At 44.5% G+C, this 16,683-nt stretch overlaps 1 protein-coding gene across 1 annotated transcript; it reads right to left on the reverse strand.

The window, feature by feature from the left end:
- Nucleotides 1-3,953: 3,953 nt before the first annotated feature.
- Nucleotides 3,954-14,601, reverse strand: TAGLN3 (transgelin 3). Its single transcript, XM_009820591.2, has 4 exons — nt 14,422-14,601; nt 13,390-13,564; nt 8,151-8,253; nt 3,954-4,095 (listed from the first exon to the last, which is right to left on the reverse strand). The coding sequence occupies exons 1-4, from the start codon at nt 14,599-14,601 to the stop codon at nt 3,954-3,956; spliced, it is 600 nt and encodes a 199-aa protein (XP_009818893.1).
- Nucleotides 14,602-16,683: the final 2,082 nt, after the last annotated feature.

Genomic DNA, 16,683 nt, shown 5'->3' on the forward strand with positions numbered 1-16,683 from the left:
GTGCTCTAAGTAGCCTCTTCTTTTGCCACTGCCAGAGGCAGAGCACCCGGCTAGATGGACCGCTGCTCCGACCAGTAGGTCTGTCTGCTCTTCTGAGCCAGCTGTGCTGACGGCTGGGACCTGAATTTGCCCAGGTCCCCTCTGCTGGCTGTAAGGTCAGGGAGAAAATTTGACGGAGAAGGGAGGCAGGTGATGCCACAGCGTGGCATCAGGGATACAGAAAATCAGTAATGTACCCTGGGAATGCAATTAGCACATGGCACTTAAAAATCGTGTCTCCAGACATACAGAATGGCAATTCTGCAGCCAGGTGGAGGGGGTAGACCCAGGTCACCAAGCTCAGGTCCGGCTCCTGCAGACTGTATCCCCTGTGTGGGTTGTGTGGGGCAGAGGGGTCAGGCTGTGACCTCTCAGACCTCTTACCTGCAAGGCAGTTCTTCCAGCTCCCCTCAGCTGGCCGTTTGGTCTGTCGTGGCTGTGACTTTCCAGTTTCTATTAGGGGTAGATGGTTTGTGTTCACATTCATGAAGATGCAATTTCTGGTCGCAGTCACTTGTCTTGCCATCAACCCAGATTTTCTTAATCAGCTTATTTGCTTTTAGTAAGACAAACTGATATTCTCTTCACATTACACCTAATGTAACACCTACGGGGAAGTTATGTGTTATACTTTGCACTAAGCTAACGCCCCACCACAGCTGAAAGGTGAGCTTCTACCCCAGATGCACCATCTGGGGTGGTCATCTGATCCTCTGCTGAGATAATTCACCTAAGTAACAGAAAAATAGCCCTAAACAGGTAGTAAACACAGAGAAGTGCTTGACAAGAGCACAATGGAGGAACCAAGATGCCCTGGAGGTATAAGAGGAGGTACAAGTGGGGGCAGGACCTTTTCAGTGGCAGCTGCTATAGATCGCCTCAGCCCCAACCATGTAACGTGACCTTTACATCACTTCTCGCTTGCCGTGCTCCACAGTGCTTCAGCAAAGCTTGACTGAAGTGGGGAGGTGTTATTCCCATCCTTCTCCTGACAGGGAGGATAGAGCTTCATCTGAGCTGGGGAATCATCCCTTCAATTTACTTGAATTTACCCTTCAAGAAACTTTTGAAGCCACATCAATCTGTGTGTTGCTGGCTCCAGGGCTACTGAGCGGACAACTAGGTGCCACCATGTGTCACTAGGTTCCAACCCAGAGAAGAAGTCACCCCTACCTATGTACGTAGGCACTCAGACAGCTGTCAGAACAGATTACCCTTCATTTCTTACCTGCCCAGATATTACATTTTCAGGCCTTGGAAGTCTGCCATGAATTTAAAAAAAAAAGCCCAGGGTTCAATTACCATGTTTCCCTTCCCATTTGCCTCCGGGGAAGAAGTGATTGGGCTTTGCAAGTGAAGCTGGCAGAGATAGTTCACAGCAAGAAAACCCTGTCGAGAATCACAGAATCACAGAATGATAGGGATAGAAAGGGACCTCTGGAGATCATCTAGTCCAACCCCTCTGCCAGAGCAGGTTCACCTAGAGCAGATTGCACAGGAATGCATCCAGGTGAGTTTTGAATATCTCCAGAGAAGGAGACTCCACAACCTCTCTGGGCAGCTTGTTCCAGTGCTCTGCCACCCTCATAGTAAAGAATTTCCTCCTCAAGTTTAGGTGGAACTTCCTATGACCAAGTTTGTGCCCACTACCTCTCGTCCTGTCACTGGGCACCACTGAAAAAAGACTGGCCCCATCCTCCTGGCACCCACCCCTCAAGTATTTATAAGCATTGATAAGATCCCCCCTCAGTCTTCTTTTCTCCAGGCTAAAAAGACCCAAGCCCCTCAGCCTTTCCTCATAAGAAAGATGTTCCAGTCCCCTAATCATCTTCATAGCCCTTTGCTGTACCTTCCCCAACAGTTCCCTGTCCTTCTTCAACCGGGGAGCTCAGAACTGGACACAATACTCCAGATGCGGCCTCACCAGGGCAGAGTAGAGGGGGAGGATAACCTCCCTCCACCTGCTAGCCACACTCTTCTTGATGCCCCCCAGGATGCCATGGGCCTTCTTGGCCACACGGGCACGTTGCTGGCTCATGGCCATCCTGTTGTCTGCCAGGACTCCCAGGTCCCTTTCCGCAGAGCTGCTCTCCAGCAGGTCAGCCCCTAACCAGTACTGGTGCATGGGGTTATTCCTCCCCAGGTGCAGTACCCGACACTTGCCTTTGTTGAATGTCATAAGGTTCCTCTCTGCCCAAGTCTCCAGCCTGTCCAGGTCACACTGAATGGCAGCGCAGCCTTCTGGCATGTCCGCCACTCCTCACAGTTTTGTGTCATCAGCAGACTTGCTGAGGGCATGCTCTATCCCTTCACCCAGGTCATTGATGCATCTATTGAACAGGAGAGAAAATAGTGTGCATCCCCCAAGTGTATGTGCCATGCAGCCGCGAGGTCAACCTGCTCTGGTAAGCTGCTGTGGCCAGATGAGTACGTCAGCAAGTTCTTCTATTGACTCTCCAGCAAACTGTCCCAAAATGAACTACCAGCCGCATTTACAGCCCATCACAGGTGAACATAACAAATTATTTGAATTTGAACTGTGTGTGTTTTTCATGTCAGAAGCATTCTGGCACTTTTCTTCTATTTCTTTCTTTGCATTTAAAACACACCTTGTTTTGTGTTTTGTTTGATATAGTATCAGCTGTCACAAGGTAAAGCCTGTTCTCACCTCTGCCTGACAGATTTTCCTTTCATGGTGAAGAATTCCCTGAGTTCGGAGACTCACCCGCTGCTGGGTCTGGCTGGGATGGCATTAACCTTCTTCCCAGCAGCCCGCAGGGTGCAGTGCTTTGGATTTGTGACTAAAGCAGTGTCGGTAACACACCAGTGCAGCAGCTGTTGCTGAACAGTACCTGCACAGTGTCAAGGTCTTCTCCCTTTCTCATTCTGCCCCCACAGCTGGGGTGGGCACTAAGCTGGAGGGGACACAGCTGGGACAGCTGACCCCAATTGACCAAAGGGATATCCCATACATACAGGGTCATGGTCAGCAACAAAAGCTCAGGGAAAAGGAGGAGGAAGGGCGGGATGTCTGTGGTAACAACTAACCATCATGCATGCTGAGGCTCTGCTTTCCAGGAAGTGGCTAAATGTCTGCCTGCCAATGGGAAGTAGTGAATTAATTCCCTATTTTGCTTTGTTTTCACATGCCGCTCTCGCTTTCCCTATTGAACTGATTTTATCTCAATCCAGGAGTTTGCCAGCTACAGTCAACCCAGCGCACTAGGTCAAGGGAAATCTGAACTAAATTGGGTGGGACTACATGAATCAGACTCAATGGATAATATATCTTTTCTTCTTTTTAGGAAAATACATTGGGTGAGCCTTTAGACAAACACTAAATTGAACATGTAACACAGACTAAAAACACTATAGCAAGGAGTCACTCGAGAGGGCTCTGGGTTAGAGATGAGACAGATCAACCACTCAAAACATTTAACTCCTCAGCACTGTACCGTATGTTTGTTGGTTTTAATTGCTTTTACCTCCTTTAAATAATGAGTCCAAGAGGTGTCTTTAATTTGTCTTTATTCTTAGGTCAAACAATATCATCACTGAATTGAAGAACGAGGTTACTGGTTGAAATACAAGTGCGGTGTGAGACAAATATGGAAGATAACACTTTGCAAATAAATTAATAGTGAATAATTGTCTTTGCATAGTTCAGAAGTGAAAAGTAGGAGGCAGCAGTGCGCACGTGCTGTGAACTGACACACACCACCACGAAAACCCAAGTGCCTAGATGAACTCTTGCAGCTGCAAATAAAACAAATCAAACTAAAAATACCCTAAACCTCAGAGAGCGCTAACTATTAAAAAACAGGCAGAAAGGGAACTAATGAGCTTTCTTTTTTTTTTTTTTTTTAACAGACCATGCTGCAGAAGGAGTGTTTTCTCTACAGACAGAGATGCTTTTAGATAATCTGCCTTGGCATTCCATAGCCTGTCATACCCGACTGTGATGCTCCTTTGTTGCTGCCCATCTGAAGGCCTATTACATTCTGTCCCTGACGAAGCTGCTCTTCTGAAAATCCTCGTCGATTCTGCTGTGCTTTCCTGTCCAGATACACACAAAAAAGCAACATACAGACATACCGTCATTCTGCGTATGCCCAGAGATCATGAAAAGCAATATGAAATTGGCTCATGTTAACAGACGTTCCCCCTGTAATGCAATATTTCATTTGCACCATCCCATGGGCTGGACAATGCTGGCTGGGCTAATTGCTTTCCTGCAGTCAGAAGTAATGCTCTAGTCAAACCTACAATGCTTCAGACTTTCACTGTAGCACTTATCCAAGAACCCCAAGGGACTTCCCCAGCAGCTATGACAGGTAAAATATTTATGTAGCGCGGTATATAACACTCATGAAAGGATTAATTTGTGTTAAGCCCTATAGCCCTTAAAAGCTGTACTCCATGGGATCCGATCAATGAGACACTCACCTGTGCTCTAATACAAGTTGATACCCATCTACAGCAACAGTACAAATTGGTATAATTTAATTCAGTGGAGTAAATAATAGCTGAATGTACCTGGAGAAACAATGGGACAGAGGAGTGACTTGCTCATTTTCGCAGAGCGGATGATGGTTGCCCACGGGACAGACCAATTGCTCTGCTGCCATTTCCAGATCTCCCTCCTCTAAGCAATAGACTTTGCCCTTTGCACCTGTGTCTTAACTGTATGATGGTCCTTTATCTTCTGTCAAAACATACTGACCACTTTTGTTCGGTCCCACTGGTCTCAAAAGCCCTTTGGATCAATGAACGTTTGTTGGCATTTAAAAGGAGCCTCTTCTCCCTGAAAATAGCACTGAGGGCAAAAGTGGCTGCTACGAAGCAGCACAAAAGTTTGTGCTCTGCTGCCTTGCGAGAAATTGTTCATCTTGGATTAATCTTTCATTTATGCAAAGTGGGGAAAACAAGTCGTTTACAAGGCAGCAGGATCAGGCTGTTGCTGCCAAATAAGCCGTATGAACCGGTAGAGCCCCAGACTGAGAGAGGCTTTCAACCAACCCGCCTCTGCTCCCACCCAGGTACAATCCTTCTCCCTGCTGTGTCTGTCTGTCCTGGGATCGGGTTACCCTGCAATATGGCATCGCCTTACAATTCCCCTTTTCTCCCCACCCCACCGCTAGATGCGAACGGTAGATTAGGTGCCTGCTGTGATTGAAAACCATCAACATGATCCTCTCTGTGAGGGTCTGATCCCGTACCGTGCTGAGCACCCTGGCTCAAGTCCAAGAAAGCACTTAAACTCTTCACCAGGCTCAGGGTGTTCAGGACATCGCAGGAGAAGAGCCCATGTCTGCGTGAAAGCCCAGCAAAGCAGGAAGGTGAGAAAGATCCAGAGAAAAGCAGTGCTGACCTGCCATTTTTCAGACCAGGTCTCCAGCATTGCCGTACGGACTATTAAGAGGGCTTACAGAGGCCCGTCACAGGCTCTCAGATCCCACAGCTCTTGCCAGAAAGCACGCCTTTTTGGAGGGAGGCACACAGAACTGCCGGTGCCCCAGAAAGCAGCCCCCTCTCACTGCTGCTTAATTTCTTTTCCAGAATCCTCACGCAGTGCACGAAACTACTGCCAGGATCTCCACAAGAGGATGTTTTCAGAACTACTCCTATTACCTAATTGAATCTCAGGTTCACTGTGTCTGCCTTTGTTTTAATTAAAATCCCAGGAACACATTCTATTCTTTTTTTCTTTTTCCTCCTAGAATTTTCAGCTGTGTTGCGGAGTAATTCCACAGAAAGTTGAAATGTAACTACGAACAGGGAAAAAAAAAAAAAAGAGAACTGCAAAGAAGAAATAAAAAGAGAGACCAAAGGGAAGTCTGGATACGCTAATAAAAGTTGGTTACATACACAGTTTGGATCATGTGCTTTTATTTTTACCATCAAAAGCACCACATTTAGTATATGATGGTCTTACAGATAACAACATGTACTTGCGATTTGCCTTCAGGTTGGTGTAGCCTTAACTGAGACAGCAGAAAAAGAGGTGATGGCACGTTCCCCTCAGTGTCTCACCCTGTGTCAAGTGCTCTTTGGCCTGTCTGCCATCACCTGGCATCGCCCACCATGCAGATCTGCTAACTTTTTATGCCAACTTTGCACCAGTGCTTGTGGCTGCCAAACTGCAGGATAACAAAGAGCCACGGATCCACGAGCCTCGCTAGGGCACGGGGGGAATCAGCCCTGGCGGGAGTGGGTATGAGACACTGGCAATGGAAAGTTAAACAGCTTAGCTCAAGTGTGGGGGTGTCTTAATCACTGTAGATCCCTGCATGGATACTCTTATTCCATTTAATCTTCACTTCTTTCAATTTAACTTAAGGCGATTAAGAGTCAGCCCGAAAACCCTGACTCATGACTAACACTGGGTGGCAGTGAGGGGGCTTGATCTGCCTGAATGGATGGGTAAGCTACTCAGAAAACAGCTCCTGATCTGCCATATGTTATTTCCTTATAGAAATAACATCAGTTTTCCTTAAGGCAGTGGCTATAAAACGGTATTTCAGGGGCTGCAATAGATATGGATTGGCTCTCCAAGCAGTACAGGCAGGACAGACAGCTAGGGGAGGAGGGAGGTGATCACATCTTCATTTATGCCAATAAAAGCTGTTCCCACCCACAATTAAGAGTCCAGATGAAAATTAATTTTTCCATGTAGGACTTTGTTTTAGTTACATAAAACAAATAACCCTGTCTGGGTCATAGTGATTTCATGTCTGGTTTATATTAAAGCTTGTAACTGGATTTGAATTTTAAACCCAGTTATATTCAATAAATACAAAACTCTTTGTGGACTGTATTAAGTTAATTTAAACTAATTTCATATGAAGAATGCATAGGAGTTTGCACTTATTCACCTAAAATTCAAGCCTCCCTTAGCCTCAGTTAAACGAGCTCAAGGTTTAAGACAAACCAAATAAAGTTTGCTTTGCTTTTGCTGAGCCTCACCTAGACATCAGAAAATTCAAGGAAACCAAAGACAAGCAGCCAGTGCTCTTTTTGCTAACATCCCTCAGACATTTCGGCACAAGAAATACTCTTAGATGTCGGAATCTCATGTCAATAATATGCCTGTGGGGCAGAAGGGCTAACGGTGGGAGGATTTCCTTTTCTTCCTGTCCCCACTTCTCAGCCTCCCTAGCCAAAACAAATGGAATTTTAGAGCAAATAAACAGCTTTGCCAAGACAGAGAATTCTTCACAGATAAGTGGTGCTCCTCAAGAAAAGAAGATGACTAGGAAATGAAATCATTTTTGGTTTGATGAAAAATGGAAAGAGGCTTCATGCCTTCTCTTTGCTCGGTAAAGGGGTCACTACACGGGGGGTTGCAGACACCCATGAAAGCCTTATCTTCGTTAGTCTTTCAGTCTGTTATCTGATGTTAGGCAAAAGTACACTTCTCCTGCCAGTGACTCTTAGGACACCCATATCTGCATGGCTGTGGCCATTTTCATTCCCTTTTCTTCATAAATGGATGTAGAGGATGAGCTGAAGCTGCTAAATAGCTGAATGTCATGAAAACTGGTGGCTGATTTTCCTAAGTATCGTTGCTCTCCTTCCAGAGAATAAGAGTCAGGGATAATGTCAACAGACAAGAAAATTGTGTCTCTTCTTCAGCGATGAGTGTGGGCCCTCACACAGCAAGATGGTTACGCTACGAAGGCGCTTGGGGCAGGATGCTGCACTCCTCCCCGGGTGCACCACCAAAAGCCAGCCATCCAGGAGGGTCCCCACGCCTGCGCACACGTGTCCACACCAACACAGCCCATAACAGCCGTTCAAAAGTGGTGCCTCCAGGAGGAAACCAGAGCTGGAGCCACGGGTGATGCGCTCCTGACTGCTGGTACCAGTAGTGCTCTTCCAGCAGTAATGCTGATAAAGTTGGTAACCAGTGAAGGGTAGAAAGTGTTGCTGCCTGGTTGGGTATTTGCTTCCCTTCTCTAGACTCCAGAGAGAAAATCTCTCCATTACAAGGAAACTTTGGAAAGATTCTTCCCTTCCTTTCCCGATAAATTTCCTTAAAGCCTAAAGGCAGATGATAATCCCAGCTTCCCGGGGAAGACAGCTCTGAGCAGCTGTGCTTTGGACTTTACCTGTGAAACCAGGATGGATCCCCTTTGTAGCAGCCGTCATCCTTGGTGACCGCCAAACTGCCTAGAGCCATTAAGGTTCTCTGCACTGCTGCCATGTCCTTCCCTAGAAAGTCAGACAGTGAAATTAATATAAGAAATCCTTGCACAACAAAGAGCTTGGCACACTGATAAACACTGTTAACCAATGTATTATCTAATTCCCTCAGCTCCCTTGAAATAGTGCATTAATAGCATTACAAATGCTACTTTACAGTTGCTGAAATGGAGGTATTGACATGTGAGAGCTTATTAAAAGTCATCAAAGGGACAGTGTTAAAGTGAAACTTAAAAATTCAGATATTTCCAGGCCTCTGGCTATTTGAATGCCTTCCCCTATACCATTTTAAGTCCTTGTAGATAGTACTTTTGGCAAAATTTTCTCCTAAGAAGAGATCACTTTGGTGTACAAAGAACAGTAATATACTCAGTAAAACATGGCTGAAGGAGAACAATGTGGCAAATAACTGCTGTGTCCCAGTTTCTTCACCTGTAAGCTAGTAAGACTGATCCCACCATTTAACCCCTAGCAATTCCAGACAGTCCCTGTGCTAAGAGAGCTCACGGCAGTCCTGGAGAGGTCCTGTGTGGATAACTCGCATCAGTCCTTCCCAATTTACCCATCAAATCACTTCTCAGATCCTTCCTACTGGCTTCCTTTCTCAGGCTGCGAAAAATCGATGCTTTGCAGTTTCATACCTTCAGTTCCTGCCATCCAGTCTGCTATTCCTCCACTTTCTCCCTCCCTGTGTTACCTCAGTTCATTCCTCACTTCAAAAAGTCAGGGCTCATGTCATCTTTAGCCAAGTAAAAGTTACATATCTGGTCATCATTAGTTCCTTAAGTTTCCTCCGTAAACAACAGCGAGAGAAAAGCTTCTCAGGGGATAATTTATCCCACCCGTATTGAGAGGGGTGAACTTGCCTATCACTTGCTTAAAGGCACACCTCCCACCTAGCTGAAAACTCACCAGGTTTCCAAGAGGGTACCTTACACCTTTGAAATATAAGGCTTGTTTTCAATAGAGGTTTACATTTTAAAAATAGTATCACCTCCTCCAGTCTCTCCTTCCAAAAGTAGGATAAAAAATACATTTTCCTTTTTGGTCAACATCTTTTGTTGATTCCTCCAGTGAATTGAAAAAAAAAAAGAGACACAGAAATTTTTAAAAAATTAAGATTACTCCTTTTTTCTTAGTTCTTCCTCTGGACTTAGTCACTTGGTGTAAAAAGGGCAGGGAACATAAAATAACAGAGCCAGACAGACCCTAACTCATTACCCAGTCCAGACATGATAACTTTTGGAAAACTTTCTGGCAAAAATGAGTTCCAGAATGTATTTCCAATTGTGTGAGGTGGTGAGTTGTTGAAAATCTGCCTTTTGCCTCTCCCTTCTGAAATCCTTCCATAAGTGTTTCTATGACTCCCCTCCCTTTCTTTCTGTTCCAGTTCTTTCTCTTTCCTAAAATAATTTATCTAGTTAACAGATCTGATTTTGACTGTAAGTTCTTCACATGGTAAAATAAGTAATTAATAAAAAACGAGATACTAGAGACATGACGAGGGTAACAGATTTCGGGAATACCTCCAGTGGACCAACATCAATGAAAATCACTGTAGACCAGCTGGAGCGTAGAGGCGAGCGAGCGTTGCACATTCTGTGTTTATGCTATGCACCACCGTGAGTACAGGTAGACGGAGTTCAGGGCTTTGGTTCATACAAACCTAAATGCGTAACGCACTGGCTGAGGTGATGAAGACACCTTAAGCTTAAAATGTCTAGCAGCTTCCAACTGTGACTGTCATACAGCCTATTAAAGTTTAGAGCAATCCTATCTGCAGGGGACCATTTGCTCAGAAAATAAATTGTCAGCCATCCAGAATCCTCGTTTTACTGTATTTGTTAATGCAAACTGCATCAGACAGGGTCCTTGCTTAAGAGAGGGCAGCTGAAGAGCCGGCATCTCACACGCGCACACGCACACAGGCGCACATGGAAGAGCGCGAGGCAGAAACACTCAGAGCTCCCCCAAGCAGCAGATGTACCATATGCTGTAACAGATGCCACGTACAACGTCCTTGGGATGCCTCCCATGTAACAGGGAGCGCGGTGACTGACTGGGATGAAGAGGGATGTGAAGAAGGATTTAAAAGTGAATTAGCTGAATAATGACAGCAAGCGCAGAAAAAAGAAAAAGAAACAAAAGACGGGTAGAAAAATATGATGATCAGCCTCGCGGAGCCATCTGGCAGCCCCCCCACGCTCTGCACTCAGCTCCGCTTTATTTGTCAGTGGCGAGTGGGAGACGCTGCAGGGGAAAAACAGACCGAGTGGGAGCGAGTGCCACGTGACAAAACAAAGCCATGGCCACAGCCCTGCTTTGCAGATCCTCCCTGCTGCGTACGAGGGATGCTGCGGGTGAGGGAAGACCCCAAATCCCTGTGGTCTTGTGACATTTGCCCTCTTCCAGCAAAGGATACAAGGGGCTCGGTGGTCAGCATAAAAAGGGCCGTGAAAAATTTTAAATCTCCAGCGAGAAAGTCACCTAACGCTGCAGCCACCTGACAGAAGGGATCATACGCATTCTCTGAAGCCAGGCTTGACTCTGGCATTGCAGAAAATTGCGGTCAGTGCCTTCCCTCAGCTCCAGTACTTGCTCACTGACAGCCATGGGGGCCGCCTGCCAGGTCCCCGGCCACAGCCTCCCTGAATCTTGCTGCAGGGACCCACGCCGACAGAATTCTTCGGCATCTTCAGAGTCCTCTGCAGCGTGCTTTGAATAGCACAGCCCCGCAGAGGATCTTGGCACTGCCTGTACAAGGAGGAAGGGCCCTCTGGTCACTTCTTATGCTACGCCTTTCCCTTTGGGGGAAACCTGGCTGGAAAGCCTTCTTCTCCAGGTGCAGAAAGGGGAAGGTTCAGACCCAAAGACAGAGAACTGCTCCACACAGTATTCCTGAAATGCTGTTTTGTAAAGGCTGAACAAGCACCCAGAGGTACAGCTGCCTCTTGCCTGCCTGGAAGATATACTGGGGAGGTATCTGTAAAAAACAGTGAATATAATATCTCAGGCATGGATTCGGGAAAGCTGCTCAGCACAGTACATTTATGTAAGAAAGGGCCGAAAGAGAAGCGATACTTCTCCTGGATCAAGAAGCCGCAGAGATGAAGAAAAATGCACCAGATGGACTGAGCGAGTTTGAAACAGCCAACAGCGGATTGCGTCCTAAAACATTTTCATTAATCATTACTAAGAATCTCAAAGCAAAAGCTCTCGGAAAACAATTAGTGCCAGAGAAAAGCTCTTTTTCAGTCACACATTCACACATGCTTTTCTTTCCCTATAAGCATACATTGACATCTCCTCTCTTTCTAAAGAGGTTATGGCCAGAAGTGTGGGAGCACTGTAATTATGAAATAGTGAAAAAGAGACTGTCCTCTCCGTCCAGCTAATGCATCCAGGTTCAGACGATTCAGCCCTGAAGCAGCACAGTTGCTAGAGCTCAGAGTTATGGTTAGACACAAAAAGCTTGCAGTGACACACTGCTGAAGAGACATACTGTTTCACCTCAGCACTGAAATGAGCAGCAGGAGGGATGAAAAGGGAGCAGGAAAGCGAGGAGACACAGATTGGTTTTGGGAAGTCCTAAAATAACAGTGGAGAAAAGTCTCATATGTCTCCCTCCTAGGTTGAGAGTTGTGTTTTAACTCCCTGTCCTCTGGAAGTTACTAGCATTTTTCCTTACATCTGTTGAGAAAAGGTGATGAGTGAAAGGAAAAGAAATGAAGAGAGACCAACCATCATTAGGAGCTTTTTGTCTCCAAAGCAAGTCCTTTTCATCGTAAGGATCAATGTACCATACTTTCATTTGCACGGTGTGAAGCCATTATGAGATGCAAAAGACTGCAAAGAACAGCATCTGAAATAAGCTATTATTATCTCTTACAGGATAGATGGAGCTTCTCTTTCAACAGCCTGCTAGTCTGAGGGGAGGAAGGGTGTTACTCCAGGGAGGTGAAAATCCCTTCATTTAAGACATTTAAAGGTAGATTGGATGAAACACTGAAGACTGAACTGGAAGAACCAATCCTACCCTTGTGTCCAAAGGTAGGATCTGTGAAGCAAATCTGGCACCCTGAGACCATTACAGATCGTGGTAACTCCAGCTGCCAGTATTTCCTTCCCTTCTAACCTATCCACAAAGAGCTTCCTTGTCTTTCATTCCTCAAACTGTCCTTCAGAGGAGTGATCTCTTCCACATATCCCGACAGCCTGTGAAAACAGACCCCACTTTTTTCGCCCCACGTGTGTTCCTACACAAACCAGCTTTCTCAGTGGATTGCTTTCCTCTTTCCGCTGTTTCATTCTCATGGCAGATTTTTGACCCTTTCACTACCCTGCAGCTGTCCTTGTTTTGAGCCTTCACACAAAGTGTTTTGCATCGCCTTGTCCAGAGAGATGCAGGATATACGGTGTATTAGGTTAGAGCACCAGGAAGAGGTGCATCACCACAGAAGTGGGCAAAACCGGCCATACGAATGCAGAAATGACTCAGCTCTTCGGGAACTAGAACACACAGTTTCCACCTCCAGCATGGGATGGAGATAGCCTTCACCTGGGTTACTGCAAAACCACAGGAGCACTCCGAAATTTTTTGCTGTTGCCATAGTGACCTCTCTAAAAAGACTGTATCCTTAGAGAGAGATGCTCAGCTAACATGGTGTTAGCAGTGAGTTTTGCTTCTCGCTAGTCATAAACGAGCCCTCATAAGCTCCACAGAGGCGTATGTGCTCCTGAGAACGTATTTTATAGCTCAAATTTAAGCTTTGCTTATAATTTGAAAGCTGCAATAAAATCTTGTCATCAGAAAATAAGGGGGTTCCATATCTACTATTAGAAGCTATTTACTTGGGAATAATTAGCATAGAGAACATTTGTTTCATTAGGTCTGTGGATTTCTATCAGAATGATGGGCTTTTGGATAACACATGAGCTTGGAAAGCCTCCGTTATGCCCTCAGGGCAATATAAATCCCTCAGAGGAGATAATGCACCACCGGAAGAACATGGTAATGAGGTAAGGCAAACAGAAACAAAAGATAATTACATTAGAGAATATGCCTTAGACAAAATGCACCATTACAACACATCAAAGCAAAGTAAAATGAAGTCTGCAAGCTGACTTCCAGTTTATTATTTTTACCTTCCCATAAATCCACTGTCTGGAAAATATCTGTTGTTCTTACTCCGTAGATTTCAGCAGCTTTTAAGAACTGAGAAATTTGTTCCATCTGCTTGAAAGCCATTTTCGATTCAGAGATCTTTGCAATGGGCTCATTTCCCTTCGGATGTAAACTGTTTATTAACTTGCATAACAGCTGAGAGGTAAATACAGAAACAAAATTAGAAAGCAGTCACTAAACTAGAAGGCAATTTCTGCACATGAAATGATGCTGCAAAATGCTTTTGACCTGGCCAGTTTCTGTCAGGGACATAATTTCTTCAATCAAAAACAAAGAAGCGAATTGATAATAATCAAAGTATATTAGAAATCCGTTAAAGCTTTCATTAACTGATGGCAATAGCCTGACCATATAAATCCTAATCTGCTAGAAACAACAAAGCAATCACTGGTAAAGGTTATGTAACAACTGACAGAGAAGAAACCACATGCCCCAGCCAAAAAAATAAGCAATGTCAATTGAAATATTGTTAAAGTCACTTTGGCAGAGATTCAATGATTAGCGTATTCTTACAGCCCACTGCAAACAGCAGCATCTGCCTGTTGTTCAATAAACCAATAGAATACAATGTTTTAGCTACAGAATTATTCCCAAGAAGAAAACAGTTATGACATAATCCAATCCTTCAAATTTTCTATATCTCTTCACTTTTGCCTGTCAACACTGATTATTTCTTAAACAGAAAAGTATACATCTGATTTTAAAACAGATCTCATTTAACTGTATGAGAAAAGGTGCTGAAGGAATGAGTCACACTCATACATAACATGCATGACTCATAAGAATCATAAGTACTGTGCTAATCCCTGTGCATTAGTAGAATAATTATGTTCTGAGATTAAGATTCCTGGTCAAAAGGAAATAAATCAGATGCTAAGATACATATTTATGCACTGGCCATGAGCTCTGACCAATTTAGCTAGATGAAGACAGAAAATAAGGACACTGTGCATATAAACCCATGCAAGTATATAACTGGACAAAACACTTACCGTTCCATCCATCAGCCAGGTCTGAAAATGTTGCCTTCCAGGAGGAGGGTGCTCTATCTGTTCTCCACACTGTACAATAATCCAGTTCACCAGCCTAGACTCTAATTCCGGGTCATATTTCTGTTCAATCTTTTCCTGAACTTCTCGGCTTAAGCCATAGCTTGGTCCTCTGTTAGCCATCTCTGGAACCAAAGCACAATTTACTTAGTGGGTAGAGTCCTGATCTGCAGCTTTGAAGTACGCACTGGAAAATGAAAGAATAAAAGAGTGAGCAGCCTGCCCTATACGTTAGACAGTTGAACAGATGTTCATCAACACTGAAAGTAACTGTATGGCACCGGTTATAGCTGTTCTGCAGAACAGGGGAGGGATCAACGAGGGAATATCCTCTTCCAAAAGCACAAATTGGCTACAACTTTTTTTTTAAAAAAAGAAGGAAAAAACAGATATCCCCCCTGCCCAACCACAAAAACAGAAGAAAAGCAAGATTTAAAACAGAGTGGGTTTTAAAGAGAGGCTTTTGCTATGTTTACAGAGAATACAATAGAGTTCTCAGATCAATGTTAAAGCTGCCCGAAAATCCAAAAGCACTTTAAAATTGCCTACCTAATACTTGCTAATAAGAAGGTGGTTGCACATGGGAGCTCAAACAATCCGATTAAAGATGCAGTCAGGGTCTTCCTCAGCGAGATGCAGGGATGGATATCCAGAAATCAGCAAACTGAAAAGCGTTGATGAATTTAAGAGACGAAGGCTGCCACAATGCCCTGCTGCTGCTGCAGCATCGTGGTTTGAAGAGCAGTGTATTGATTTGATTTTCCTCACATATGAGGAGGGTCAAAGCAGGGGCGTTGCTAAGAGCCATTAAAGAGGCCTGCCTATTCAGTCACAGCCTGGGGATCCTGTTTATCTCGCCCATCTGCAGTCTGTTTTCATGCATGTTTCCTCAGCCTTGCGCTGTTCATCCTACAGGCTCAGTTTTACTCCACCTAGTCTGCATCAACCCAAACTGCACCGAGCATCCCAGTGCCAGAGAGCTAGAAACACAAATAGAGGGACTTCACCAGACTTCACTCAAGTAAATGAAGGTAACAGAAATTACTACATCTCTCGTTTATTTTTAATCACAAAGCAGAAGCAAAACCTCTTTCTCCCTGTTCTGCATCACAATGCTAATTGGTTTAGAGTGTGAAAAATAATTTCTCCTCCTCGCTGTTCAAGTGCTGATAAAAAATTTCAACAAGGGGACAACAGGATGAAAAGTCAAGGAAAAGAAGGCAGGTGGTAGAATATTATTATCACCCTATCATTAGTATATATTAGGCTATCAAACAGTGCAATAGTGTCCCAAAAAAACTACTTGAACCACTAAAAACAAGGGGAAGTCACCAAAAAATAGCAAACCTACTATAAAGCACAAGGATTATATTTTCTGCTGGTATGAGTCAGCATACCTCCCGTGACAGCAAGGGAGCTATGCTCATGTACGGTAGTTTAAATTTTGATTATACCACTGCAGTGGTGGGAGGGGAGAGAAGGAAGGTTAAGACAAGAGACTTTTCTTCTGGTCTGATTTGTACAGATTTATCCTTTATTAAATGAAATAATTTTGCTCCTCTCCAAGCTGCACCAGACTTTATCAAATGTCTTTTGGCCATGCTGTATTATCCACCCTATATGAAATAGTTCCCTTTTGGCAAATGATTCATGTTCAGCTTGATGTGGAAGGAGGTTGATAAACCTGAGCTGGGTTCACAATCAGCTTTGCCAACAGAAGTCCTGCTGCTGCATTTAAAAGGAAAAAAAGGGGGAAAGGAATACAGCTCCTTGTATATCTATCTCATAATGGTCTCTTCATCCATTACTTTCTCATTTTAAGACTATGAATTCTCAGATTTATACTGCTTTGGATGCTGCTGGGCTTGAGCAGACTCAAGAGATGAAAAATTTAATAGATGACCTAATTCATTGTTGTCCTCCACAGGCATTTCATTTAGTGCTTTCTCTTCTCTGCACTGGTAGTTTTAAAACCTATGAAATATTTGATTACATAACTCGGAGCGTGCTACGTGACAGGGCCACCACGTGAGTACTTTCTGTCCCAGCAAACACGCTGTTGAAGGCACAGCAAATGCTCAGGAACCAAGACTGCAAACCAAGCCTAGAGATCAGCGAAGGAGTAAACTGCAGCTGCAACAGTAAAAGGCAGTACATGAATTTGACGTCCTTTCCATTCAAGCAACTGTTAAGGGCCGGGCCTTA

Source organism: Gavia stellata, chromosome 1 (genome assembly GCF_030936135.1).
Source record: "Gavia stellata isolate bGavSte3 chromosome 1, bGavSte3.hap2, whole genome shotgun sequence".
Classification (NCBI taxonomy): Eukaryota; Metazoa; Chordata; class Aves; order Gaviiformes; family Gaviidae; genus Gavia; species Gavia stellata.

What these genes read in the sequence shown, in the direction of transcription:
- TAGLN3 (XM_009820591.2), bottom strand. Translation starts at nt 14,601, where the DNA reads ATGGCTAACAGAGGACCAAGCTATGGCTTAAGCCGAGAAGTTCAGGAA. An exon ending in GACAGTGGATTTATGGGAAG is followed by an intron (nt 8,254 to 13,389) that starts GTAAAAATAATA and finishes CTGACTTTCTAG; the next exon opens with GGAAGGACATGGCAGCAGTG. An exon ending in GATCCATCCTGGTTTCACAG is followed by an intron (nt 4,096 to 8,150) that starts GTAAAGTCCAAA and finishes GTATCTGGACAG; the next exon opens with GAAAGCACAGCAGAATCGAC.